The sequence below is a fragment of the Rhinopithecus roxellana genome, chromosome 19, assembly GCF_007565055.1.
Source record: "Rhinopithecus roxellana isolate Shanxi Qingling chromosome 19, ASM756505v1, whole genome shotgun sequence".
Lineage (NCBI taxonomy): Eukaryota > Metazoa > Chordata > Mammalia > Primates > Cercopithecidae > Rhinopithecus > Rhinopithecus roxellana.
The window spans coordinates 4362460-4388795 of record NC_044567.1 but is presented as its reverse complement, the minus strand read 5'-3'; the positions used below and the strand labels follow the sequence as shown (position 1 = coordinate 4388795).

Genomic DNA, 26336 nt, shown 5'->3' with positions numbered 1-26336 from the left:
CCGCGAGCACGTGCGCGTCCTCGCTGCTCACATTTCGGCGGAGGGCGCGCTCCCTGGAAAATTCCACTCCTGTGCTAGCTCCACCCTATGCGGCTTGTCTCCTACCCGACGCTCTTCACTCGCAGCTCCCTTCCCGGCGGCCTTTGCGGGAACAAGATGGCAGCCCCCATACCTCAAGGGTTGTCTCGTTTATCGAGGGTTTTGGGCTGGTGGTCTCGGCAGGTGGGTAGGGACGGGGTCGATAGGACCCTAGGGGCTAGAAGAGGAGGACAGAGTAGAGGGAAATACTCTCTGTGCAATTGTCCTTGGTGAGCTGGGACAATACGAGTCATACCTAGGCCGTGGAAGAGGCTGAGGTGGACAGGACGCAGCTACTGAGCTCAGTGGTCGAATGGGGAGAGCCTAGACAAGGCCGTGAGAGCGAGTGAATTAACGGGGATTAAGTTTTTCTGGATTGATTTGGGTCCGTCTGGCGAGGAGATGTTAAAAGGGAGACAAGTAATGGGTTGGAAGGTGGACTCCGTAATCTTCGATTCTTATAAATGAACTACGTTGAAGAGTAGCCGAAAATGAGGGCGTCCCATATTGTCACCGACCCGTCTGAGCAAACCTCATGATCAGAGAGAAAAGGTTCCCTGGTCTTTCAAGGGTTTATTGGTCAGTTGGGTGCTAAAACGACAGAATAAAGTTTACAGTGAGACTCCCGATAGAATGAGCAAAATATCTCGAGTAAATATGGAGCAGATGCCTACAAGAGGACTTTGCTTATGGTTTAAGAATAGCATTCAGGGCCAGGCGCGGTGGTTCACACTTGTAACCTCAGCACTTGGAAGTCCAAGGCGGAAGGATGGCTTGAGCCCAGGAGTTCGAAATGAGCCTGGGCAACATAGTAAGACCCCGTCTTTACAAAAATGTTTAAATTAGTCGAGTGCGATGGCGCACTCCTGTAGTCCCAGCTACTTGGGAGGCTGCAGTGGGAAGATAACTACAGCCAAGGCTGCAATGAGCCGTGATCGTGCAACCGCACTCCAGGCTAGCGATCTGTCTCAAAAAATAAAAATAAAGTAATAAAGAATAGTATTCTGCTCATTTCAGTATTGGGCTGGTGTTTCCCCATCACCATCAGTTCTTTGAAACTTGCTTTAATCAACTCAGTATCTGTAGGAGTTAGCATTGTCCTGTACTGTGGAAAGTTCTAAAGGAAAGCCTTTAGTAAATGTAATGTTAATAAAGGTTGCCAACTGTCTTCTATTTAGAGACACCTATAAGTATTAAGGTCCTAATGCATTTTTCCCTGTGATCATTGTTTCATAATTGTTCCTGAAGCATTCTTTGGATATGCCCTTTCTATAGTGCTTAGAGTTTGTAAAACATAGTAGATGTTTTTTCTAGGTTCCTAACCTTTCCTTTACCTTCCAGCCAGTTCTGGTGACTCAGTCCTCAGCTATAGTTCCAGTAAGAACTAAAAAACGTTTCACACCTCCTGTTAGTCAACGTAAATTTAAAACAGAAAAAGAGTTTATGGAACATGCCCGGAAAGCAGGATTGGTTATTCCTCCAGAAAAATCAGACCGTTCCATACATCTGGCCTGTACAGGTGAGGTATTTCTGGGACCCTGACCTGGGATCCTTCTGTCAGAGATCTTCTGGAACTTGGGATGACTTAGACTATGATTGATGATATTTAATTAAGCACGAAGTCAGTTCAGCCTCAATAATGATTAGCCTTATATATACTGTATATCATGAAGTTGTTCTATGAACTTACTTTCAAACTGTCTGTAGAAGGCAAGAGTGCAATTTCCCCATTTTGTGGAAGTAGAAACTGAGGCTCTGAGAGAAGACTTAAATCTTTCTGGCTTGTTTTGTTTTGTTTTGAGACAGAGTCTCATTCTGTCACCCAGTGGCACAATCTCGGCTCACTGCAACCTCTACCCCCCAGGTTCAGGTGATTCTCCTACCTCAGCCTTCCAAGTAGCTGGGATTATAGGCACCTGCCACCGTACCTGGCTAGTTTTTGTATTTTTAGTAGAGAAGGGGTTTCATCATCTTGGCCAGGCTGGTCTTGAACTCCTGACCTTGTGATTTGCCCACCTCAGCCTCTCAAAGTGCTGGGATTACAGGCGTGAGCCACCGCGCCCGGGCTTGTTCTGTTTTTTTTTTTAGTGTAACATAGTTCTCTCTACATGGAAGTCTGTTTCATTAGTCTACTTCATACCCACAATCCTTCCCAATTGTACATTACTTCAATTTTATGAGTTTTTCTCAATCTTTCAACGCTTTCTTAATTTTTTTCTTCCCTTATTACAGCTGGTATATTTGATGCCTATGTTCCTCCTGAGGGTGATGCACGCATATCATCTCTTTCAAAGGAGGGACTGATACAGAGAACTGAACGAATGAAGAAGACTGTGGCATCGCAAATGTCGTAGGTGTCTGACACAGTTGGGACTTGGTATTAGAATAACAATTTCTTGTTGCTACTTTATCCCAAAGAGATCTTTTTAGGTTAATTGGATTGGGTATCACTCTCTTAATAACATGATGGTATTTTCTTCTTTGTAGTAGAGTCTGTATTTAATGCAGAATAATGTGGGCCTTCTGATCTTTTTTTTTTTTTTGAGACAGAGTCTTGCTCTGTCGCCCTGGCTGGAGTGCAGTGGCGCGATCTCAGCTCACTGCAAGCTCCGTCTCCCAGGTTCACACCCTTCTCCTGCCTTAGCCTCCCAAGTAGCTGGGACTACAGGTGCCTGCCACCACGCCCGGCTAATTTTTTGTTCTTGTTTTGTTTTGTTTTGTTTTTGAGACGGAGTCTTGCTCTGTCGCCCAGGCTGGAGTGCAGTGGCCGGATCTCAGCTCACTGCAAGCTCCGCCTCCCGGGTTTACACCATTCTCCTGCCTCAGCCTCCCGAGTAGCTGGGACTACAGGCGCCCGCCACCTCGCCCGGCTAGTTTTTGTATTTTTTAGTATAGATGGGGTTTCACCGTGTTCGTCAGGATGGTCTCGAACTCCTGACCTCGTGATCCGCCCGTCTCAGCCTCCCAAAGTGCTGGGATTACAGGCTTGAGCCACCGTGCCTGGCCTTTTTTTGTATTTTTAATAGAGACGGGGTTTCACTGTGTTAGCCAGGATGGTCTCGATCTCCTGACCTCGTGATCCGCCCGCCTCGGCCTCCCAAAGTGCTGGGATTGCAAGCGTTAGCCACTGCGCCCGGCGGGCCTTCTGATTCTTAGCATCCTTGAGTTTATTGGTAATTTTTGTCACATCAGTTAGGGAGTTGACTTTGGAGTGTGTTGAATCCTTTTTTAATCATATATTTGATTTTGTTTGTTTGTTTGTTTGTTTTTGAGATAGAGTTTTGCTCTTGTTGCCCAGACTGGAGTGCAATGGTGCCATCTTGGCTCACCGCAACCTCTGCCTCCTGGGTTCAAGCGATTCTCCTGCCTCAGCCTCCTGAGTAGCTGGGATTTCAGGCATGTACCACCATGCCCGGCTAATTTTGTATTTTTAGTAGAGACAGGGTTTCACCATATTGGCCAGGCTGGTCTCAAATTCCTGACCTTATGATCCACCTTATGATCTCAAAAAAAAAAAAAAAAAAAAGGTTGGGATTTTTTTAGAGTTAGCCAGATGGAGAAGTGTGGTGAGGAACAGCATTCTAGGGAAACAGAACAGTACAAGCAAGGCTTTGAGGTTAAAGAGTATAAAGAGGTGTCAGATTTTGTCAAATGCTTTTTTGTGTCTATTGAGATGATCATGTGATATTTGTTCTTTATTTTGTTGATATGACATATTAATTGATTTTCTTTTTTTTTTTTTGAAATGGAGTCTTGTTCTTTTGCCCAGGCTGGAGTGTAGTGGCTCCATCGTGGCCACTGCAGCCTCCGCCTCCCAAGTTCAAGTGATTCTCCTGTCTCAGCCTCCCGAGTAGCTGAGACTACAGGTGCGCACCACCAGACCCCACTAATTTTTGCATTTTTATTTTTTATTTTTATTTTTCATTTTATTTTTTGAGACGGAGCCTCACTGTGTCGCCCAGGCTGGAGTGCAGTGGCGCAATCTTGGCTCACTGCAAGCTCCGCCTCCCGGGTTCACGCCATTCTCCTGCCTCAGCCTCCCGAGTAGCTGGGACTACAGGCCCCTGCCACCACGCCCGGCTTTTTTGTATTTTTAGTAGAGATGGGGTTTCACTCTGTTAGCCAGGATGGTCTTGATCTCCTGACCTTATGATCTGCCCACCTCGGCCTCCCAAAGTGCTGGGATTACAGGCGTGAGCCACCACGCCCAGCCAATTTTTGCATTTTTAATAGAGACAGGGTTTCACCATGTTAGCCAGCCAGGACTCTTGACCTCAGGTGATCCACCCTTCCTGACCTCCCAAAGTGCTGGCATTACAGGCATGAGGTACCATGCCTGGTCTTATTAATTGATTTTCAAATATTAAACCAACTTCACATTCCTGGGATAAATTCCTTTAACATACTTAAATTAACACTTTAATTTAATCAGATTCTCTATTTACATTGTTATAACTTGGAAAATGCTGTTGACGGCTGAGTTATAGAGTACATTATGAATACTTTTTCTTTCCTGCATAATATTTTTTTTTTTCTGAAGTGAAGTGTCTTAATTTGCTCATTTGCTTATGGAACTGTGGGTTATGTAATTTCCTCTCTGTGCATTCAAAACATTAAATTTTTTTTTTGAGAGGGAGTTTCACTCTGTCGCCCAGGCTGGGGTGCAGTGGCATGATCTTGGCTCACTGCAACCTCTGCCTCCCAGGTTCAAGCAATTCTTCTGCCTTAGCCTCCCCAGTAGGTGGGACTACAGGCGTTCGCCACCATGCCGGCTAAGTTTTTTGTATTTTTAGTATAGACGGGGTTTCACCATATCGGCCAGGCTGGTCTCAAACTCCTGACCTCATTATCTACACGCCTCAGCCTCCCAAAGTACTGGGATTACAGGTGTGAGCCACCACGCCCTGCAACATTAAATATTTTATTAATTTCATCTTTTTCAAGAAATCCTTCCTGGAGTCTTCTTACCTGTTTCAATCTGGACTAGTTGCTCTTAAGGCCAACTGTACATCTTAGGATCTAATATTCCTCTTGCCTCCCTCTTATGTTGTAGTCCCTGTTGCTTGGGTCTTATGTCTTTATGTTTTCATAATTTATTTCATTACTTTGATGGAGCACATTTTCTAGCAGCTTCCTGAGAAAGGCTGCATGGTGGATAAATGAGATCTTGCAAGTCTAAAAAGAAGTCTTTCTTTTATTTTCACACTTCATATATAATTTGCCCAGGTATTGACTTCTGCGATAGAAATCATTTTTTCCTCAATTAAAAGTACTGCTCAAAGTCTGGGCGTGGTGGGTCATGCCTGTAATCTCAATACTTTGGGAGGCTGAGGTAGGAGGATCACTTGAACAGGAGTTGAATACCAGCTGGGCAACACAGTGAGACCTTGTCTCTACAAAAACTAAAAAAAAGTGAAAATTAGCCAAGCAGTGCACACTTGTAGTTCCAGTTACTTGGGAGGCTGAAGTGGGAGGATTGCTTGAGCCCCAGAGGTCAAGGCTGCAGACAGCCCTGATGGCATCACTGTACTCTAGCCTGGGCGACAGAGTGAGACCCTGTCTCAGTGAATGAATGAATGAATTAATTAATTAATAATAAAAGCACTGCTCTCTTGTCTTTGTAACTTATTTTTATTTTTATTTTTTTTGAGATGGAGGCTTACACTGTTGCCCAGTGCAACCTCTGCCTCGGATTCAAGCGAGTCTTCTGCCTTAGCCTCCTGAGTAGCTGGGACTACAGGCGCCCATCATTATGTCCGGCTAATTTTTGTATTTTTAGTAGAGATAGGGTTTCATCATATTGGCCAGGCTGGTCTCGAACTCCTGACCTTATGAGCCGCCCACCTCAGCCTCCCAAAGTGCTGGGATTACAGCAGGCATGAGCCACCTAGCCGTAACTTCTTTTTTTTTGAGACAGAGTCTTGCTCTGTCACCCAGGCTGGAGTGTGGTGGCAGGATCTCAGCTCACTGCAACCTCTGCCTCCTGGGTTCAAGTGATTCTCCTGCCTCAGTCTCCCGAGTAGCTGGAACTATAGGCATGTGTCATCATGCCTGGCTAATTTTTTGTGTTTTTAGTGGAGATGGGGTTTCACCATGTTGGCCAGGATGGTCTCGATCTCCTGACCTCATGATCTGCCTGCCTCGGCTTCCCAAAGTGCTGGGATTACAGGCGTCAGCCACCGCACCCGGCCTGTCTTTGTAACTCCTAATGTTGCTGTTAGGAAGCCCAGTGTTGCCGGGTGCCATGGCTCAGGCCTGTAATCCTAGCACTTTGGGAGGCTGAGGCGGGCAGATCACGAGGTCAGGAGTTTGAGACCAGCCTGGCCAGCATGGTGAAACCTCATGTCTACTAAAAATACAAAAATTAGCTGGGTGGGGTAGTGTGTGCTTGTCGTCCGAGCTACTTGGGAGTCTGAGGCAGGAGAATCACTTGAACCCAGGAGGTAGAGGTTGCAGTGAGCCGAGATTGTGCCACTGTACTCTAGCCTGTGCAACGGACACTCCATCTCAAAAAAAAAATAAAAAGGCCAGGCACGGTGGCTCACACCTGTAATCCCAGCACTTTGGGAGGCCAAGGTGGGTGGATCACGAGGTCAGGAGATCGAGACCATCCTGGCTAATACAGTAAAACCCCGTTTCCACTAAAAATACAAAGAAAATTAGTTGGGCGTGATGGTGGGCGCCTGTAGTCCCAGCTACTGAGGAGACTGAGGCAGGAGAATGGCGTGAACCCGGGAGGCAGAGCTTGCAGTGAGCCGAGATCGTGCCCCCGCACTCCAGTCAGGGCGACAGAGCGAGACTCCGTCTCAAAAAAACGAAGCCCAGTGTTATTCTGACCCTTTTTTTTTTTAGATGGAGTCTCGCTCTGTTGCCCAGTTCAGAGTGCAGTGGCGCAATCACTACAATCTCTGCCTTCTAAGTTCAAGTGATTCTCCTGCCTCAGCCTCCTAAGTAGCTGGGATTACAGACAGCACCACCATGCCCAGTTACTTTTTTTTTTTTCTTTTTGAGATGCAGTCTCTCTCTGTGACCCAGGCTGGAATGCAGTGGTGTGATCTCTGCTCACTGCAACCTCTGCCTCCCGGGTTGAAGCGATTCTTGTGCCTCAGCCTCCCGAGTAGCTGGGATTACAGGTGTGCACCATCACGCCCAGCATATTTTTATTTTTTTAGTAGAGATGGTGTTTCACCATGTTGATTAGGCTGGTCTCAAACTCCTGACCTCAAGTGATCTACCTGCTTCGGCCTCCCAAAGTGCTGGGATTACAGGCATGAGCCACTGCACTCCAGCCTGGGTGACAGAGTGAGACTCCGTCTCAAAAAAAAAAAAAAAAAAAAAAAAAAAAAATCAATTATTGAGTAAGTAGATGGACATGAATGGAGCTCAGTGTAAGCTGTGAATTATGGAATTGTGAGAAGACCTTTAGAAGTAATACTCAGATTTAATTTTATAGAATCCGGAGGATAAAAGACTATGATGCCAATTTTAAAATAAAGGACTTCCCTGAAAAAGCTAAGGATATCTTTATTGAAGCTCACCTTTGTCTCAACAAGTAAGTGAACTTCCTATCTTTACCCATTCTGTTCTCAGCAGTTAGCTATTATTTTAGGCACAGTTTTTTGTTTGTTTTTGTTTTGCACAAATTTGTTTTCTGCCTTCAGGTAAGATATCTAGAGTGAGAGAACTTCCTGTATTGGAAGTAATTAGTGACTGAAGCTGTCTTTCACTCCTTTCTCTGCTTCTGGGAATTTCTACCATTTGGTCTGTCTCAGTTCCACCTGCATGTGTTGGAACCTTGTGCTAGAATAGCTGCCTTTTTCACCCCATCTGATCCCTGAATTCATCCTGATCTTTTTTGTGTGTTTGTCTTATGTATCTTCATTTCCCTTTCCTTGGTTATTTTGAATATATTTCTTTTTTTTTTTTTTTTTTTTTTTTTTTTTTTTTTTTTTTTTGAGGCGGAGTCTCGCTCTGTCGCCCGGACTGGAGTGCAGTGGCCGGATCTCAGCTCACTGCAAGCTCCGCCTCCCCGGGTTTACGCCATTCTCCTGCCTAATTCTTGTGAAAATTTCCAGCTCTCCCTCCACTTTTATTTTTTAATTTTTTGTTTTGAGATGGAGTCTTGCTGTCTCACCCAGGCTGGAGTGCAATGGCACAATCTCAGCTCAACCTCCACCTCCCTGGTTCAAGCAATTCCCCTGCCTCAGCCTTCCAAGTAGCTGGGATTGGAGGCACACGCTACCATGTCCAGCTAATTTTTTGTATTTTAGTAGAGACGGGATTTCACCATGTTGGCCAGACTGGTCCCGAACTCCTGACCTCAGGCAATCCTCCCGCCTCAGTCTCCCAAAGTGTTAGGATTACAGGCGTGAGCCACTATGCCCAGCCCCCCCACCTTTTTTTTTTTTTTTTAATGAGATGGAGTCTCACTGTTGTGCAGTCTGGAATGCAGTGGCATGATCATGGCTTACTGCAGCCTTGACCTCCTGGACTCAAGTGGTTCTCTCAGGGACTCTACTTAGTTCCCCAAGTAGAGCTGGGACCATCGGCGTCTGCCACCACACCCGGCTAATTAAAATAAATTTTTTTTTGTAGAGACAAGGTTTTGCTGTGTTCCCTAGATGAGTCTCAAATTCCTGGGCTCAAGCAATCCTCCTCCCTTGGCCTCCCACAGTGATGAGATTATAGGCATGATCCACCATGCCTGGTCACCCAGCTTTTTCTTGATTCATTCAAGTTAGGGCTGCTAGGAATATGAAGAATCAATATTAGGAGGCTGGAATATCTTAAGTACTAGCCATGGACTGCTGCTGGCATTCTTTGATCTGTGGCTGCTGTGGCTGGGCTTCAGGTGGGACCCAAAACCTGTAGTCTAAAATCCATTAATTATTTAATTTTACTTTTATTTCTTCTAAAAAATTTATTTATTTTGAATAGAGATGGGATCTCACGATGTTGCCCAGGCTGTTCTTGTTTTTGTTTCTTGTTTTGAGACTGCCTCATTCTGTTGCTCAAGCTGGAGTGCAGTGGTACAATCACGCTTATTGCAGCCTCAACTCCAGGGCTCAAGTGATCCTCCCACCTTAGCTCCCTGAGTAGCTGCAACTCTAGGGGTGTACCACCACACCCTGCCAGTTTTCATATTTTTTGTAGAGATGGGATTTCACCACGTTGCCCAGACTACGGAGGCTGGTCATTTTTTTTTTTTTTCCTTTTTGAGATGGAGTTCTGGCTCTGTCACCCAGGCTGGAGTGTAATGGTGCAATCTTGGCTCACTGCAGCCTCTGCCTCCTGGGTTCAAGCGATTCTCCTGCCTTAGCCTCCCAAGTAACTGGGATTTCAGGTGCACGCCACCACACCCAGCTAATTTTTGTATTTTTAGTATAGATGGGGTTTTACCATGTTGGCCAGGTGGTCTGAAACTCCTGACTTCAGGTTATCTGCCTGCCTCAGCCTCCCAAAGTGTTGTAATTACAGATGTGAGTCACTATGCCTAGCCTTGTTTTATTTCTCAAAACATTGTTGTTATTTTTTTTTGAGATAGACTCTTGTTCTGTTGCTCAAGCTGGAGTGCAGTGACGTGATCTTGGCTCACTGCAACCTCTGCCTCCCAGATTCAAGCAGTTATCCTGCTTACCCTCCCAAGTAACTGGGATTACAGGTACGCACCACCACACCTGACTATTTTCTGCATTTTTAATAGAGATGGGTTTCACCATGTTGGCCAGGCTGGTCTTGAACTCCTGACCTCAAGTAATCCACCCACCTTGGCCTCCCAAAGTGCTGGGATTACAGGCATGAGCCACCGCACTCGGCCTAATTTTTTTTTTTTTTTGAGACAGAGTCTCGCTGTGTCTCCCAGGTTGGAGTGCAGTCTCCTGATCTCGGCTCACTGCAGGTTCCGCCTCCCGGGTTCACACCATTCTCCTGCCTCAGCCTCCTGAGTAGCTGGGACTATAGGCGCCCGCCACCATGCCCGGCTAATTTTTTGTATTTTTAGTAGAGATACAGTTTCATTGTGTAAGCCAAGATGGTCTCGATCTCCTGACCTTGTGATCTGCCTGTCTTGGCCTCCCAAAGTGCTGGGATTACAGGCGTGAGCCACTGCGCCTGGCCAATTTTTGTAGTTTTAGTAGAGATGGGGTTTTGTCATGTTGGCCAGGCTGATCTCGAACTCCTGACCTCAGGTGATCCACCCTCTTCAGCATTACTGTTGTTTCTATTGAGAAATTAACTTTTTAAAAAAATTTTGTTAAAGTTTATTTTTACTTTGTGCTCTTTTATTTATCTTTTTCTTTCGAGACAGAGTCTTGCTCTGTCGCCCAGGCTGGAGTGCAGTAGCACAATTTTTACTCACTGCAACCTCCGCCTCCCGGTTTGAAATGATTCTTTTGTCTCATCCTCTAGAGTAGCTGGAACTACAGGTGCCCACCACCACGCCCAGCTAATTTGTGTATTTTTGGTAGAGACAGGGTTTCACCATATTGGCCAGGCTGGTCTTGAACTCCTGACTTTGTGATCCGCCCACCTTGGCCTCCCAAAATGCTGGGATTACAGGTGTGAGCCACTGTGCCCAGGTGACTTTGTGTGCTTTGAAGATTTTCTCTCGGGCTGGGCATGGTGGCTTTCGCCTGTAATCCCAGTGCTTTGGGAGGCCGAGGCTGGCAGATCACAAGGTCAGGAGTTCAAAACCAGCCTGGCCAATATGGTGAAACCCCGTCTCTACTAATAATAATAATAAAAAAATTAGCCAGATGTGGTGGCACATGCGTGTAATCTCAGCTACTTGGGAGGGTGACGCAGGAGAATTGCTTGAACCCGGGAGGCCGAGGTTGCAGTGAGCCAAGATCGCACCATTGCACGCCAGCCTGGGTGACAGAGCAAGACTCCATCTCAAAAAAAAAAAAGAATCCAATAATTAGTCAGGTGTGGTGGTGCATGCCTGTAATCCTAGCTACTCCGGAGGGTCTGAGGCAGGAGAATCACTTGAATCTGGGAGTCCGAGGTTGCAGTGAGCTGAGATCGTGCCACTCTACTCCAGCCTCAGCGACAGAGCAAAACTCCATCTCAAAAAAAAAAAAACAAAAAATGATTTTTTCTCTCTCTTTAGTATTCAGCAGTTTACTATGATTTATCTATGTCTTCTTAAATTTTTATGTATTTTATTTATTTATTTTTTAGTTTTTTTGTAAAGACAGGGTCTGGCCTTGTTGCCCAGGCTGGTCTTGAATCCCTGGCTTCAAGCGATCCTTCCCCTCAGACTCCCAAAATGCTGGGATTATAGGCATGTGCCACCACACCGGGCCATGTGTGTGTCTTTTATCCTGCTCTGGGTTCATATTGCTTCTTAAATCTTTGGGTGCTTTTTTTGTCAGTGTTGGAAAATTCTCAGTCAGAACTCATCTCTTCAGATGTTGCTTCTGCTCCACTTTCTCGTCTCCTTGTGTAGTTCTGAATACACATATGTTAGATCTTTCACTATGTGCCAAATGTGTCTTCAGCTCTTTTCTATATTTTTCCAACCTTTTTTTTCCCCTCCAGCTTTAGTCTGGATATTCTCTGATCTATCTTCCTGTCTTCTTTTCAGTTGTAGCTAATCTGCTGTTAACCTACCTATCGAGCTTTTAATTTTATATTTATTTTCTGTTTTTCACTTTTAGAATGTTCATTGATATGTGTGTGTGTGTGTGTGTGTGTGTGTGTGTGTGTGTCCAGTTCTCTGGTAAAATTGTCTACTCTGTCATCTAATTTCTTGAGCATACTAATCACAGTTATTTTAAAATCTGTGTCTGATGACTTCAAAATCTATGTCTTCAATAGGTCCATTTTCTCTTGTCTTATTTGTTTCTTTTGGGTTTTAGTTAGTTCTTGTCATTTTTGTTTTTGTTTTTGAGATGGAGTCTTGCTCTGTTGCCCTGGCTGGAGTGTAGTAGTGCGATCTCTGCTCACTGCAACCTCTGCCTCCCGGGTTCAAGGAATTATCCTGTCTCAGCCCCTGGAGTAGCTGAGACTACAGGTGCATGCCATGATGCCCAGCTGAGTTTTGTAATTTTAGTAGAGATAGCATTTCACCGTATTGGTCAGGCTGGTCTCGAACTCCTGACCTCGGGTGATCCACCTGCCTCAGCCTCCCAAAGTGCTGGGATTACAGGCGTGAGCCATTGTGCCTGGCCTTGTTTTTGGTTTTCTTTTTTTTTTTTTGAGACGGAGTCTCGCTCTGTCGCCCGGGCTGGAGTGCAGTGGCCGGATCTCAGCTCACTGCAAGCTCCGCTTCCCGGGTTTACACCATTCTCCTGCCTCAGCCTCCCGAGTAGCTGGGACTACAGGCACCAGCCACCTTGCCCGGCTAGCTTTTTGTATTTTTTAGTAGAGATGGGGTTTCACTGTGTTAGCCAGGATGGTCTCAATCTCCTGACCTCGTGATCCGCCCGTCTCGGCCTCCCAAAGTGCTGGGATTACAGGCTTGAGCTTGTTTTTGGTTTTTGAGATAGGATCTTGCTCTTTCACTCAGGCTAGAGTACAGTGGCGCAATCACACCTCACTGCTGCCTTGACCTCCCAGGCTCAAGTGATTCTCCCACTTCAGCCTTCCAAGTAGCTGAGACTTAGTACATGCCACCATACCTGGCTAATTTTTTTTTTTTTTTTTTTGAGACGGAGTCTCGCTGTCACCCAGGCTGGAGTGCAGTGGCCGGATCTCAGCTCACTGCAAGCTCCGCCTCCCGGGTTCATGCCATTCTCCTGCCTCAGCCTCCCAAGTAGCTGGGACTACAGGCGCCCGCCACGTCGCCTCGCTAGTTTTTTGTGTTTTTTAGTAGAGATGGGGTTTCACTGTGTTAGCCAGGATGGTCTTGATCTCCTGACCTCGTGATCTGCCCGTCTCGGCCTCCCAAAGTGCTGGGATTACAGGCTTGAGCCACCGCGCCTGGCCCATACCTGGCTAATTTTTAAATTTTTTGTAGAGACAGAGTCTTGCTATGTTGCCTAGGCTGGTCTCGAACTCTGGCCTCAAGCAGTCCTCTCACCTTGTCCTCCCAAAGTGTTGGTACAGTTTTCTTGTCATTTTGTATTCCTGCATTTTTTTTTTTAACAAATAGATATTTTAGAAAAATCAAAGACAATCATTTATCTTAAAAATTATAAGACTGGGGCCAGGCGCAGTGGCTCACGTCTGTAATCCCAGCACTTTGGGAGGCCGAGACGGGTGGATCACGAGGTCAGGAGATCGAGACCATCCTGGCTAACATGGTGAAACCCTGTCTCTACTAAAAATACAAAAAATTAGCCGGGTGCAGTGGCGGGCGCCTGTAGTCCCAGCTACTCAGGAGGCTGAGGCAGGAGAATGGTGTGAACCTGGGAGGTGCAGCTTGCAGTGAGCCGAGATTGTGCCATTGCACTCCAGCCTGGGCGACAGAGCGAAATTCCGTCTCAAAAAAAAAAAAAAAATTATACGATTAATAACAGCTTTTACACATTTGTGGTAAAATACACATAATATAAAATTTACAATTTTAATCATTTTGAAGTATATAATTCAGTGGCATTAAGTACATTCACAGTGTTGTACAATTCTTACCACTATCCATTTCCAGATTGTGTTCATCCCAAACAGAAATTTTGTACCCACTAAGCAGTAATTCCCCATTGCCCTCTTCCCTTATCACCTGGTAACCTCCATTCTACTTTATTTATTTATTTATTTGGTATTTTTAGTGGAGATGGGGTTTTACCATGTTAGCCAGGCTGGTCTCAAACTCCTGGCCTCGAGTGGTCCTCCTACTTCGGCCTCCCAAAGTGCTGGGATTACAGACTTGAGCCACCACACCCAGCTGTCTACTTTCTTTCTCTATGAATTTAACCATCCTGATGCTATGGTCTGAATGTTTGTGTCTCCTGAAAATTCATTTGTCGAAATCCTAACCCCCAAGGTGATGGTATAGGCTGTGGAGGGACCTCTGGGAGGTGATGAGGTCATGAGAGTGGAGCCCTCATGAATGGGAATAGTGCCCTTATAAAAGAGACCTGAGGGGCCAGGCGCAGTGGTTCACGCCTGTAATCCCAGCACTTTGGGAGGCTGAGGCAGGTGGATCACAAGATCAAGAGATCAAGGCCATACTGGCCAACATGGTGAAACCCTGTCTCTACTAAAAACACAAAAATTAGCTGGGCGTGGTGACACGTACCTGTAGTCCCAGTTACTCGGGAGGCTGCGGCAAGAGAATTGCTTGAACCAGGAAGTAGAGGTTGCTTGCAGTGAGCTGAGATTGCACCACTGCACTCCATCCTGGTGACAGAGCGAGACTCCGTCTCAAAAAAAAAAAAAAAAAGACCCGAGGGAGCTTGTGCACCCCTTTTACCCGTTGAGGACACAGCAAGAAGTCACCATCTATAAGGAACAGGCTCTCACCAGACTGTGAGTGTTCTAGAGGCTGGGAAGTCCAAGATCAAGGCACTGTGAGAAATACATGTTGTTTATAAGCCACCTGGTTTACGGTATTTTTGTTATAGCATCCTGAACAGACGAAGGCATCTAGGTATCTCACATAAGTGGAATCTTACAGTTTTTGACCTTTTGCGATTGGCTTAGTTCACTTAGCATGATGTCTTCAATGTTCATATATATTATAGTATGTGTCTCCTTATTTCTGTTTATTTACTTACTTATTTTCTGAGATGGAGTTTCACTCTTGTCACCCAGGCTGGAGTGCAATGGCTCGATCTCCGGTCACTGCAACCTCTGCCTCCTGGGTTCAAGCGATTCTCCAGCCTCAGCCTCCCAAGTAGCTGGGATTACAGACGCCTGCCACCACACCCTGCTAATTTGTGTATTTTTAGTAGAGATGGGGTTCACCATGTTGGCCAGACTGGTCTCAAATTCCTGACCTCAGGTGATCCACCTGCCTCAGCCTCTCTAAGTGCAGGGATTACAGGTATGGGCCACCATGCCTGGCTACATGTGTTTCTTTATTAAGGCTGAATAATATTTCATTGTATGTATATGCACCACATTTTGTTTATCCATTCATCTAGTGATGGACATTCAGGTTGTTTCCACCTTTTATTGTGGCATAATGCTGCTGTGATTGTTGGTGTACAAGTATCTCTTTGAGTTCATGCTTTCAATTCATTTGGGTATATACTCAGAACTGAAGTTGTTAGATCACATGGTAGCTCTGTGTTTAACTTTGTGAGGGGCTAGGTGGCTCATACCTGTAATTCAGCACTTTTGGAGGCCAAAGTGGGAGGATTGTTTCTGGGCAACAGAGTGAGACCCCCATCTCTACAAAAAAATTTAAAAAATCAGCCAGGGCCAGGCATGGTGGCTCAAGCCTGTAATCCCAGCACTTTGGGAGGCCGAGACGGGCGGATCACGAGGTCAGGAGATCGAGACCATCCTGGCTAACACGGTGAAACCCCGTCTCTACTAAAAAAATACAAAAAATTAGCCGGGCGAGATGGCGGGCGCCTGTAGTCCAAGCTACTTGGGAGGCTGAGGCGAGAGAATGGCGTAAACCCGGGAGGCGGAGCTTGCAGTGAGCTGAGATCCGGCCACTGCACTCCAGCCTGGGCGACAGAGCGAGACTCCGTCTCAAAAAAAAAAAAAAAAAAAAAAATACAAAAATTAGCTGGGCGCGGTGGCAGGTGCCTGTAGTCCCCGTGTAGTACATGGGAGGCTGAGGCAGGAGAATGGCGTGAACCTGGGAGGCGGAGCTTGCAGTGAGTGGAGATTGCGCCACTGCATGCCAGCCTGGGCGACACAGCGAGACTCTGTCTCAAAAAAAAAAAAAAACAAAAAAAATCAGCCAGGCGTGATGGCGCATGCCTGTAGTCCCAGCTATTCGAGGTGCTAAGGCAGAAGGATTGCTTGAGCCCAGGGATTTTTGAGGCTGTGGTGAGCTAAGATTGTGTCACTAGACTCCAGCCTCAGTGACAAAATGAGACTCTGTCTCAAAAAAAACCCTAACTTTTTGAGGAACCACCATATGGTTTTCCATAGCAGCTATACTGTTTTACATTCCTACGACCAATGCACAAGGATTCCAGTTTCTCTACATCCTCACTGATACCTATTACTTTCCTTTTTATTCTTTTTTTTTTTTTTTGAGATGGAGTCTTGCTCTGTCACCCAGGCTGGAGTGCAGTGGCGAGATCTCGGCTTGCTTCAACCTCCGTCTCTCAGGTTCATGCCATTCTCCTGCCTCAACGTCCTGAGTAGCTGGGACTATAGGCGCCCGCCACCACGCCTAGCTAATTTTTTGTATTTTTAGTAGAGACGGGGTTTTACCGTGTTAGCCAGGATGGTCTCGATCTCCTGACCTCATGATCCACCCACCTCGGCCTCCCAAAGTCCTGGGATTACAGGCATGAGCCACCGTGCCTGGCCACTTTCCTTTTTATTAAAAAAAAAAAAAATATATATATATATATATATATATATATATGAAATGGGGTCTCACTGTGTTGCCCAAGCTGGTCTCAACCTCCTGGGCTCAAGCAGTCCTCTTGCTTCGGCCTCTCAAAGTGCTAGGACTACAGATGTGAGCTACCATGGCCAGCCTTTTTATTTTTATAATAGGCATCCTCATGGGTGTGAAGTGTGGTATCTCATTATGGTTTTGCTTTGTATTTCCCTAATAGCTAGTGACATTGAGCATCTTTTCATGTGCTATTGGCCTTTTGTACATCTTCTTTGAAGACAGGTTTTTTTTTTTTGAAATGAAGTCTTGCTCTGTCACTCAGGCGGGACTGCAGTGGCATGATCTTGGCTCATAGCAACCTCCACCTCCTGGGTTCAAGCGATTCTCCTGCCTCAGCTCCCGAGTGGCTGGCATTACAGGCATGCACCACCATGCCCAGCTAATTTTTGTATTTTTAGTAGATACGGGGTTTCACCATGTTGGCCAGGCTGGTCTCGAACGCCTGACCTCAGATGATCCACCTGCCTCAGCCTTCCAAAGTGCTGGAATTACAGGCGTGAGCCACTGCACCCAGCCCAGAAAGGTCTATTTTAAAATTAGGCTGTATTTTATTGTTGAGTTATAGGAGTTCTTTATTTATTTTGGATATTAATCCCTTATCAGATAAATGCTTTGCTAATATTTTCCCCCATTTTATGGTTTGACTTTTCACTCTTTTATTATTATTTTTTTTAGAGATGGAGTTTTGCTCTTGAAGCCCAGGCTGGAGTGCAATGGTGCGATCTCGGCTCACTGCAACCTCTGCCTCCTGGGTTCAAGCAATTCTCCTGCCTCAGCCTCCCATGTAGCTGGGATTACAGGCATGTGCCACCACACCTGGCTAATTTTTGTATTTTTAATAGAGACAGGGTTTCAGCATGTTTGGCCGGGCTAGTCTTGAACTCCCGACCTTGGGTGATCCACCTGCCTCAGCCTCCCAGAGTGCTGGGATTACAGGCATGAGCCACCACGCCTGGCCATCTTTTCACTCTTGATAGTATCTTTTGATGCAAAAAAGTTTTTGGTTTTGATGAAATCCAGTTTATCAAGTTTTTTTCTTTTGTTACCATATTGGGTTTTTCCTTTTGGTGTCATATTCAAGAAATCATTGCCAAATCCAGTGTCGTGAAGTAATTCCCCTTTCTTTTTCTCTAAGATTTTTATAGTTTTAGTTCTCACATTTAGGTCTTTGCTCCATTTTGAGTTAGTTTTTGTATGTAGTGAAAAGTATGTGATGTTTTTGCTTTTTTTTGCATGTGAATATTCATTTTTCTAGCACCATTTATTGAAGAGACTGTCCTTTCCCATTAAGTGGCCAGGCTGGTCTCAAACTCCTGACCTCAAATGATCCACCTGCCTCGACCTCCCAAAGTGTTGGGATTACAGGCTTGAACCACCGCGCCTGTCCCCACCAGTGGTTTTTGCAGAAATAGAGAAACACGGTCAGGTGCGGTGGCTAGTTCAACCTAGTTTGAATAATACCAACTTAGTTTCAATAATATACAAACACTCTGCTCCTATATGTCTGTCTCTCCCACTTTATTATGTCTCTCCTGCTTCATTATCACAGATTACAGTTTTATACCTTGGGTGCCCATTACATCAATTCATAATTATTGTTTTATGCATTTGTCTTTTAAATCATATAGGATGAAAAATGATGAATTACAAACCAAAAGTACAATACAGGCTTTTATATTTACCTATGTAGTTACTTTTACTAGTGTTTTTTGTTTTTTTCTTGTGGTTTTGAGTTACTTTCTGGTGTCCTTTCATTTTAGCCTGAAGGATCCCCTTTAGCCTTTGTTTCTTTCCTGTCTTTCTTTCTCTCTTTCTCTCTCTCTCTCTCTGTCTCTCTCTCTTTCTTTCTTTCTTTTCTTGTCAGGTTCTCACTTCATTAGCCAGGCTGGAGTGAGCACAGTGGTGCAATGATAGCTCCACTGCAGCCTCAACCTGCTGGGCTCAAGCGATCTTCCCACCTTAGCCCCTGAGTAGCTGGGACTACAGGTGTGTGCCACAGCACCTGGCTAATTTTTTTTTTTTTCTAATTTTTTGTAGAGACAGGGGTCTCGCTTTGTTGCCCAGGCTGGTCTCGACTCCTGGCCTCAAGTGATCCTCTTGCCTCTGCCTCCCAATGTGTTGGGATGATAGACATGAGCTGCTATGCCCAGCCTGTTGCTGCTTTCAAGATTCATTCTTTGTCTTTGGGTTTTGACACTTTGGTTTTAATGTTTCTTGGTATGGATTCCTTTCAGTTTATCTTGCTTGGAGGTTTTTTAGCTTCCTGGATGTACATATTAATGTCTTTCATCAGATTTGGGATGTCTGCGGCCATTATTTCTTTCTTTCTTTTTTGCATTTTATTTTTATTTTATTTTTTGAGATGGAGCTTTACTCTTGTTGCCCAGGCTGGAGTGCAGTGGCCTGATCTCGGCTCATTGCAGCCTCTGCCTCCCAGGTTCAAGCGATTCTCCTACCTCAGTCTCCCAAGTAGCTGGGATTACAGGTGCTTGCCACCACACCCGGCTAATTTTTGTACTTTTTAGTAGAGATAGGGTTTCACCCTGTTGGCCAGACTGGTCTTGAACTCCTGACCTCAGGTGATCCACCCACCTTGGCCTCCCAAAGTGCTGGGATTACAGGTGTGAGCCACTGTGTCTGGCCGCATTATTTCTTCAAATATTTTTTTCAATCCATTTCTTTCTTCTTTTTCTGGGACTCCTGTGATGTGTATTTGGTATACTTGATGATGTCCCATAGGTCCCTCAAGGTTTCGTTTGTTTTTCTTCATTCTTTTTTCTCTTTGCATTTTAGACTATGTAATTTTAACTGACCTTATCCTCAAGTTCACTGATCTTTGCCTGCTCAAATCTGCTGTTGAACCCCTCTAGTGAATTTGAAAATTTATTGTACTTTTTAGCTCCATAATTTCTGTTTGGTTCCCTTGTATAATTTCTGTCTCTTTAGCGATATTCTCAATGTGTTCACACGTTTTTCTGATTTCATTACTTCTTTGTCCGTGGTTTCCTTTAGCTCATTGGGCATATTTAGGACAATTGATTTGTGTCTTTACTAATAATTACAATGTCTGGGTTTCCTTAGCGGTGGTTTCTGTCAAATTATTTTTTGGTCGGGTATGGTGGCTCATGCCTATAATTGCAGCACTTTGGGAGGCCGAGGCAGGCAGATCACTTGAGTCCAGGAGTTCGAGACCAACCTAGCCAACATGGTGAAACCCCAACTCTATTAAAAATACAAAAATAAGCTGCGTGTGATGGCGCGCACCTTTAGTCCCAGAGTCTCACTCTGTCACCCAGGCTGGAGGGCCGTGGTGCAATCCCCCCCCCAAAAAAAAGTGTATTTGTCTATTTCACATTTTATTCAACATGTCCTTCTTTTTTTTGAGATGGAATCTCACTCTGTTGCCAGGCTGGAGTACAGTGGCGCGATCTTGGCTCACTGCAACCTCTGCCTCCTGGGTTCAAGCCATTCTCCTGCCTCAGCCTCCTGAGTAGCTGAGACTACAGGCGTGTATCACTGCACCTGGCTAATTTTTGTATTTTTAGTAGAGACATGGTTTCACCATGTTGGCCAGGATGGTCTTGATCTCCTGACCTCATGATACGCCTGCCTTGGCCTCCCAAAGTGCTGGGATTACAGGGGTGAGCCACTGCATCTGGCCCATTTTATCCAACATTTTAAAATGTTTATAGTAGGAGTAGTTTTACATTAACTCAGTCTGTTATGTTGCAGAAGCAGATGTCTACCTTTTCAGAGTAAATTCTATTGCAAAATAGTAAGTGAACTCATGGAAAATTGAGTTTATTTATTTCCACCAAAGACTTCTATGCCAGGATAGTGAGGAGGAAGAGTTCACTCAGAGGTGCCAGTCATGGTAGTTGTCACCACAGCTCAGTCTAGTCTAGTCTGTTCCTACAGTAGAGGAAATGACTTGGAATCTTTCCTAGTAGGAATGGAGATGAAAGGGAAGCAGATAGACGTATTAGAACTAATCCTTTACCCACTCTGGGTAAAGAGAGCAAGATTTTTCAAAGGGGACAAAGAGTTAAACTGCTCATAGTAAACTGGGGAAAAGTCATGTGTGTATCTGAAAGAAGCTAATCTATGGCCTTAGATTTGATACTCATCAGTTAGGAACCCTCCTATAATCTTGTACCTATAGGAGCTAGGGTTTGTTGTCTGTTTTGTGGGGTTTTTTGTTTTTTTTTGTTTTTTGGCTTTTTTTTGAGACGGAGTCTCGCTCTGTCGCCCAGGCTGGAGTGCAGTGGCACAATCTCAGCTCAACGCAACCTCTGCCTCCCAGTTTCATGCCATTTTCCTGCCTCAGCCTCCCGAGTAGCTGGGACTACAGGCACCCACCACTACACTCAGCTAACTTTTTTTGTATTTTTTTTTTTTTGTATTTTTTTTTTTTTTTTTTTTTTTTTTTTTTTGAGGCGGAGTCTCGCTCTGTCGCCCGGACTGGAGTGCAGTGGCCAGATCTCAGCTCACTGCAAGCTCCGCCTCCCGGGTTTACGCCATTCTCCTGCCTCAGCCTCCCGAGTAGCTGGGACTACAGGCGCCCGCCACCTCGCCCGGCTAGTTTTTTTGTATTTTTAGTAGAGACGGGGTTTCACCGTGTTAGCCAGGATGGTCTCGATCTCCTGACCTCGTGATCCGCCCGTCTCGGCCTCCCAAAGTGCTGGGATTACAGGCTTGAGCCACCGCGCCCGGCCTTTTTTTGTATTTTTAGTGGAGATGGGGTTTCACCTTGTTAGCCAGGATGGTCTCAATCTCCTGACCTCGTGATCCACCTGTCTCGGCCTCCCAAAGTGCTGGAATGACAGGCGTGAGCCACTGCGCCTGGCTGTTTTGTGTTTTTCTAACCATTACTGTATAGAGTCAGCATAACTTGGCCACTCTGGCAGCAGCAAGATAGAGGAGAGATAATAGGACCAGGAAAGACATGATTATCTTTGACTAGGTTCAAAGATGAGATTATAAGATACAAGGCCAACAACATGGTGAAACCCCATCTTTACTAAAAATACAAAAATTAGGTGGGTGTCATGGCGGGCACCTGTAGTCCCAGCTACTCAGGAGGCTGAGGCAGGAGAATCGCTTGAACCCGAGAGGTGGAGGTTGCAGTGAGCCGAGATCATGGCCCTGCACTCCAGCCTGGCGACAGAGCGAGACTCTGACTTCAAAAAAAAAAAAAAAAAAAAAAGATATAAGGCCAAGCCAGATGGTACTGATGCTAGGTCAGAGGCAAGAGGAGATAAAAACAAGCTATTGATTGTTACTTGTGTTGAACTTTGTTGCTCATACCAGCTTAGAGCAAAAATCAGGTCCTATGTCCCAGTGAGGGTACCCATCTTAAGGATATATGGTAATTTTAGAGAAATTTCCTCCTGCTCCTTAGATTTAAACATAATTAAAAAAAAAAAAATTTTTTTTTTTTTGCAATATAATTTTATTCTGCTACTAGATCTGAGGGTTTTCTGGTAAATCACATTATTGTTTGTCTTTGTGCCCCTAGAATTTAGCATATTATATACCTGGCTTATACAAGATGTGCTGAAAACATTTATAAAAATGAATTGTTTTCCATTTTCAGTCTTCATACAGGGTATTATAAGAGCAGTAGTCAATGATATTTATTGTTTTCTTTTGTAGCTCAGACCATGACCGACTTCATACCTTGGTAACTGAACACTGTTTTCCAGTAAGTTCTCATCCTCCTTAGAACTGAGGGTGACTAAGTGGACAGATTCTAGACATCGTCTCTGGTTTTTCTTTTCCTTTTTTGGGGGGGACAGATTTTCACTCTTGTTGCCCAGGCTGGAGTGCGATGGTGCAATCTTGGCTCACTGCAACCTCCACCTCCCGGGTTCAAGCGATTCTTCTGCCTCAGCCTCCCAAGTAGCTGGGATTACAGGTGCCCGCCACCATGCCCGCCTAATGATTTACTTATTTATTTATTTTGAGACAGAGTCTTGCTCTGTCGCCCAGGCTGGAGTGGAGTGGCGAGATCTGGGCTCACTGCAAGCTCCGCCTCCCAGGTTCATGCCATTCTCCTGCCTCAGCCTCCTGAGTAGCTGGGACTGCAGGCACCCGCCACCACACCCAGCTAATTTTTTGTATTTTTAGTAGAGACAGGGTTTCACCGTGTTAGCCAGGATGGTCTCAATCTTCTGACCTCGTGATCCGCCCGCCTCGGCCTACCAAAGTGCTGGGATTACAGGGCTGAGCTACCGCACATGGCCTAATTTTGTATTTTTAGTAGAGATGGGGTTTCTCCATGTTGGTCAGGCTGGTCTCAAACTCCCGACCTCAGGTGATCCACTGACCTTGGCCTCCCAAAGTGCTGGGATTACAGGCATGAGCCCCGCCGTGCCCTGCCTGGTTTCTCTTAAGAAGGATCAGTTTTGAGAGTGTAGGAAGTTTAAGGTACAGGCTGAAATTTCATTGTTTGTAGCTGAATGATAATGTCTTGACACGGACTCTGGTAAGGGCCCTGGCGAATAAAAGAGGTCCCTCAGCCAGCAGTCATGACACTGCAGGAGCATCCTGAGGCTTGGATATGGGCTATACGAGGCCACATCTCCATATGCCTGCACTATCATGAAGGATTTAACCAGAGTTCATGAGGCTTATATGGAGTGGTAACAGCAGTGTGAGGCACTTGGAGGGACCCCCAAGGATAAGAACTTTGTGGTTCAGTTAGAGATTCAAGAATAAGAACTTGGGGCTGGGTGCAGTGGCTCATGCCTGTAATCCCAGCACTTTGGGAGGCTGAGGCGGGTGGATCACAAGGTCAGGAGATCAAGACCATCCTGGCTAACATGGTGAAACCCCATCTCTACTGAAAATACAAATAAATTAGCGGGACATGGTGGCGGGCACCTGTAGTCCCAGCTACTTGGGAGGCTGAGGCAAGAAAATGGTGTGAAGCTGGGAGGTGGAGCTTGCAGTGAGCCGAGATCGCGCCACTGTGCTTCAGCTTGGGTGACAGAGCGAGACTCCCGTCTCAAAAAAAAAAAAAGAACCTTGGGTTTCTATCAGTAGAACTTCAGTTTCTATAAGTCTTCCCCAGTCCTAGCAGTTTAGCCCTTAAGTCCTGTAAAATTCCCACTTTTCATTGTTAATAGGTGAGTGGGAAAAAATATATATATATGCAGTCAACACAAGTACATGCAATAATTGCCAGATTATGAAAGTGTATGGGAGGGATGATGGTGTATTGGGCATGCTGGCAGTTTGGAATGTGGTTTTCATTGATTTGGAGAAGGGTGCTCAAAGAGGAAGGTGGGTCTGAAGTTGTGATTTAGATAAAGAGAGAGTTGTCAGGTGAACTTGACCAATAGCTTAATCAAAACTTGGGAAGATGCGAGAGAAAACAGGCACAAGAGAGTATGTGGTGGGAAATGTGCTGCCTCTTGGCTGTAGTCTTGCAGGAAGTAAGAGCAGTGTGGCAGCACCAGCTTCCTTAAAGGGAGGGAAAAATCCAGTTGAACTTGTTCTTCTCTGCCCTTAGGACATGACCTGGGACATCAAATATAAGACCGTCCGCTGGAGCTTTGTGGAATCTTTAGAGCCCTCCCATGTTGTTCAAGTTCGCTGTTCAAGTATGATGAACCAGGGCAACGTGTACGGCCAGGTCACCGTACGCATGCACACCCGGCAGGTAGAGGCACTAGTCTGCCTTCCTCCCAGCTTTTCTTCACACTGAGCTTGGGCACCTCCCTCTGGAGTGCTGGGTGTGGTTGTCCAGGACTGTAAACAGTAGCAAAAGGTACACTGTGATCTGTCTTCCTTGCTGTGCTGCTGTCGCCTTCCCACTGTTACATGTTGGCTCTACTAAGACATGTGTGAGGATATTCTCTCCCACCCTTCCTGTGTTTTTTTTTTTTTTCTCCAAGATAGGGTCTCATTCTGTCACCCAGGCTGGAGTGCAGTGATGTGATTATGGCTCACTGCAGCCTCAACCTCCTGGGCTGAAGCAATCCTCCCACCTCAGCCTCCAAGTAGCTGGGACTATAGGGGCATGCCACCATGCCTGGCTAATTTTAGTATTTTTTGTAGAGACTGGTCTTGTCATTTTGCCCAAGCTGGTCTCAGACTCCTGGGCTCAAGTGATCTGCCCACCTCAGCCTCCCAAAGTGCTGGGACTATAGGCATGAGCCATTGTGCCCCACTCCTTCTTGGTCTTGACTTCCCCCATCCCTGCCCCCTGTCAAAGAACCTGTAAGAGTAAAGTGTCAGTAGTTGATCAGATAGTCCTAGATTCAGAATTCCAAGATAATTTTTTTTCTACCCATTAAGATTTTTTCTGGCTGAGCACAGTAACTCACACCTGTAATCCCAGCACTTTGGGAGGCTACAGCGGGCAGATCACAAGGTCAGGAGTTTAAGACCAGCCTGGCCAACATGGCAAAACCCCGTGTATACTAAAAATAGAAAAATTGGCCAGGCATGATAGTGTGTGCCTGTACTCTCACCTACTCAGGAGGTTGAGGCAGGAGAATCACTTGAACTTAGGAGGTGGAGGTTGCAGTGAGACAATATCGTACCACTGCACTCCAGCCAAGGCAACAGAGACTCCATCTCAAAAAAAAAAAAAAAGATTGTGTGGCAATAAAACAAACAACTTACACTCACACACCAAAAAAACTAAGATGCCAGATTTGCTTTTATCCTTGCAGACTCTGGCCATCTATGACCGGTTTGGCCGGTTGATGTATGGACAGGAAGATGTACCCAAGGATGTCCTGGAGTATGTTGTATTCGAAAAGCAGTTGACAAACCCATATGGAAGCTGGAGAATGCATAGCAAGATCGTTCCCCCATGGGCACCCCCTAAGCAGCCCATCCTTAAGGTAAGGTGGCTTGCATGGTTTAAGAGAGCTGAAGCAGTACTTGGAGTCTCCTAAGCCACTCTGTTGGGCTCCCCCTAGTGGCAAGAGGGGGTGATGCACCACCAGGGAAGGGAAGGCTTGGTGGGTGGGTGGGTGGATGGATGGGTGGAAGCAGGGGATGAAGTTCTTCTGGATTAGCCATGGCCTTGGTTGGTGGTTAACTTGGCATCCTACTCTTTCAGACGGTGATGATCCCTGGCCCTCAGCTGAAACCAGAAGAAGAATATGAAGAGGCACAAGGAGAGGCCCAGAAGCCTCAGCTAGCCTGATGACAAAAATGACTTCTGGGGTGAAGCCTGGGTGATGAGGCTGCTGGAAGCTTTGAAGTCTCCCATTCCCATCATGCTATAGAAAGAACTACCTTTGTTCTCTCCCATCCTGCTCAGGTCTTTTCAGTAGTCTCATCCTCAGCAACCATGGCTGATGGCTGGGCCCTAGCAGGTGGCAGGTATAACATGGCCATGTACACTCTTCTTTTTTAAATTTTATGTCTAGCTTCTGAGTCTAGATGAAAGACAGTATGTTTCAGAGAACATTGGATACCACTTTTTTCCACAGCAGGGACTGTGAGAGAGAACCAGCAGCATCCTCTTTGTAATCACAGGGCAGGGATCAGAGTTTGAAATAAAACGCTGTCAGAGTGTTGGTAAAATTTTGGTGAGTTCTGTACATTTCCCCTGGTTCAGGCTGGGCATAGACCAGCCTTCAAATGGCAGAAGTGGAAGATAAGCCTGCTTGTGAGTGATGTGACTTTAAGGAAATCCAGACTGGGAAAGAATACTTAGTGTTTATAAGATACTTAAGAGACCCTTTTTCATTTACTGACTCGCTGATGAATCAGCATTTGTATTTTATGGAAAAATACAAATCCAAAAACATAATTT

The 26336-nt window shown here is 45.6% G+C and overlaps 1 protein-coding gene across 1 annotated transcript; it reads left to right on the top strand.

The window, feature by feature from the left end:
- Positions 1 to 26336, top strand: MRPL45 (mitochondrial ribosomal protein L45). Its single transcript, XM_030923989.1, has 8 exons — positions 1 to 222; positions 1420 to 1597; positions 2311 to 2428; positions 7532 to 7630; positions 22211 to 22259; positions 24072 to 24221; positions 25240 to 25413; positions 25635 to 26336. The coding sequence occupies exons 1-8, from the start codon at positions 88 to 90 to the stop codon at positions 25719 to 25721; spliced, it is 990 nt and encodes a 329-aa protein (XP_030779849.1). The 5' UTR covers positions 1 to 87; the 3' UTR covers positions 25722 to 26336.

Excerpts from the sequence above, each read along its gene's own strand:
- MRPL45 (XM_030923989.1), top strand. The coding sequence starts at position 88 with ATGCGGCTTGTCTCCTACCCGACGCTCTTCACTCGCAGCTCCCTTCCC. Across the intron at positions 223-1,419 it reads TGGGCTGGTGGTCTCGGCAG|CCAGTTCTGGTGACTCAGTC; the intron begins GTGGGTAGGGAC and ends TTTACCTTCCAG. Across the intron at positions 22,260-24,071 it reads TAACTGAACACTGTTTTCCA|GACATGACCTGGGACATCAA; the intron begins GTAAGTTCTCAT and ends CTCTGCCCTTAG.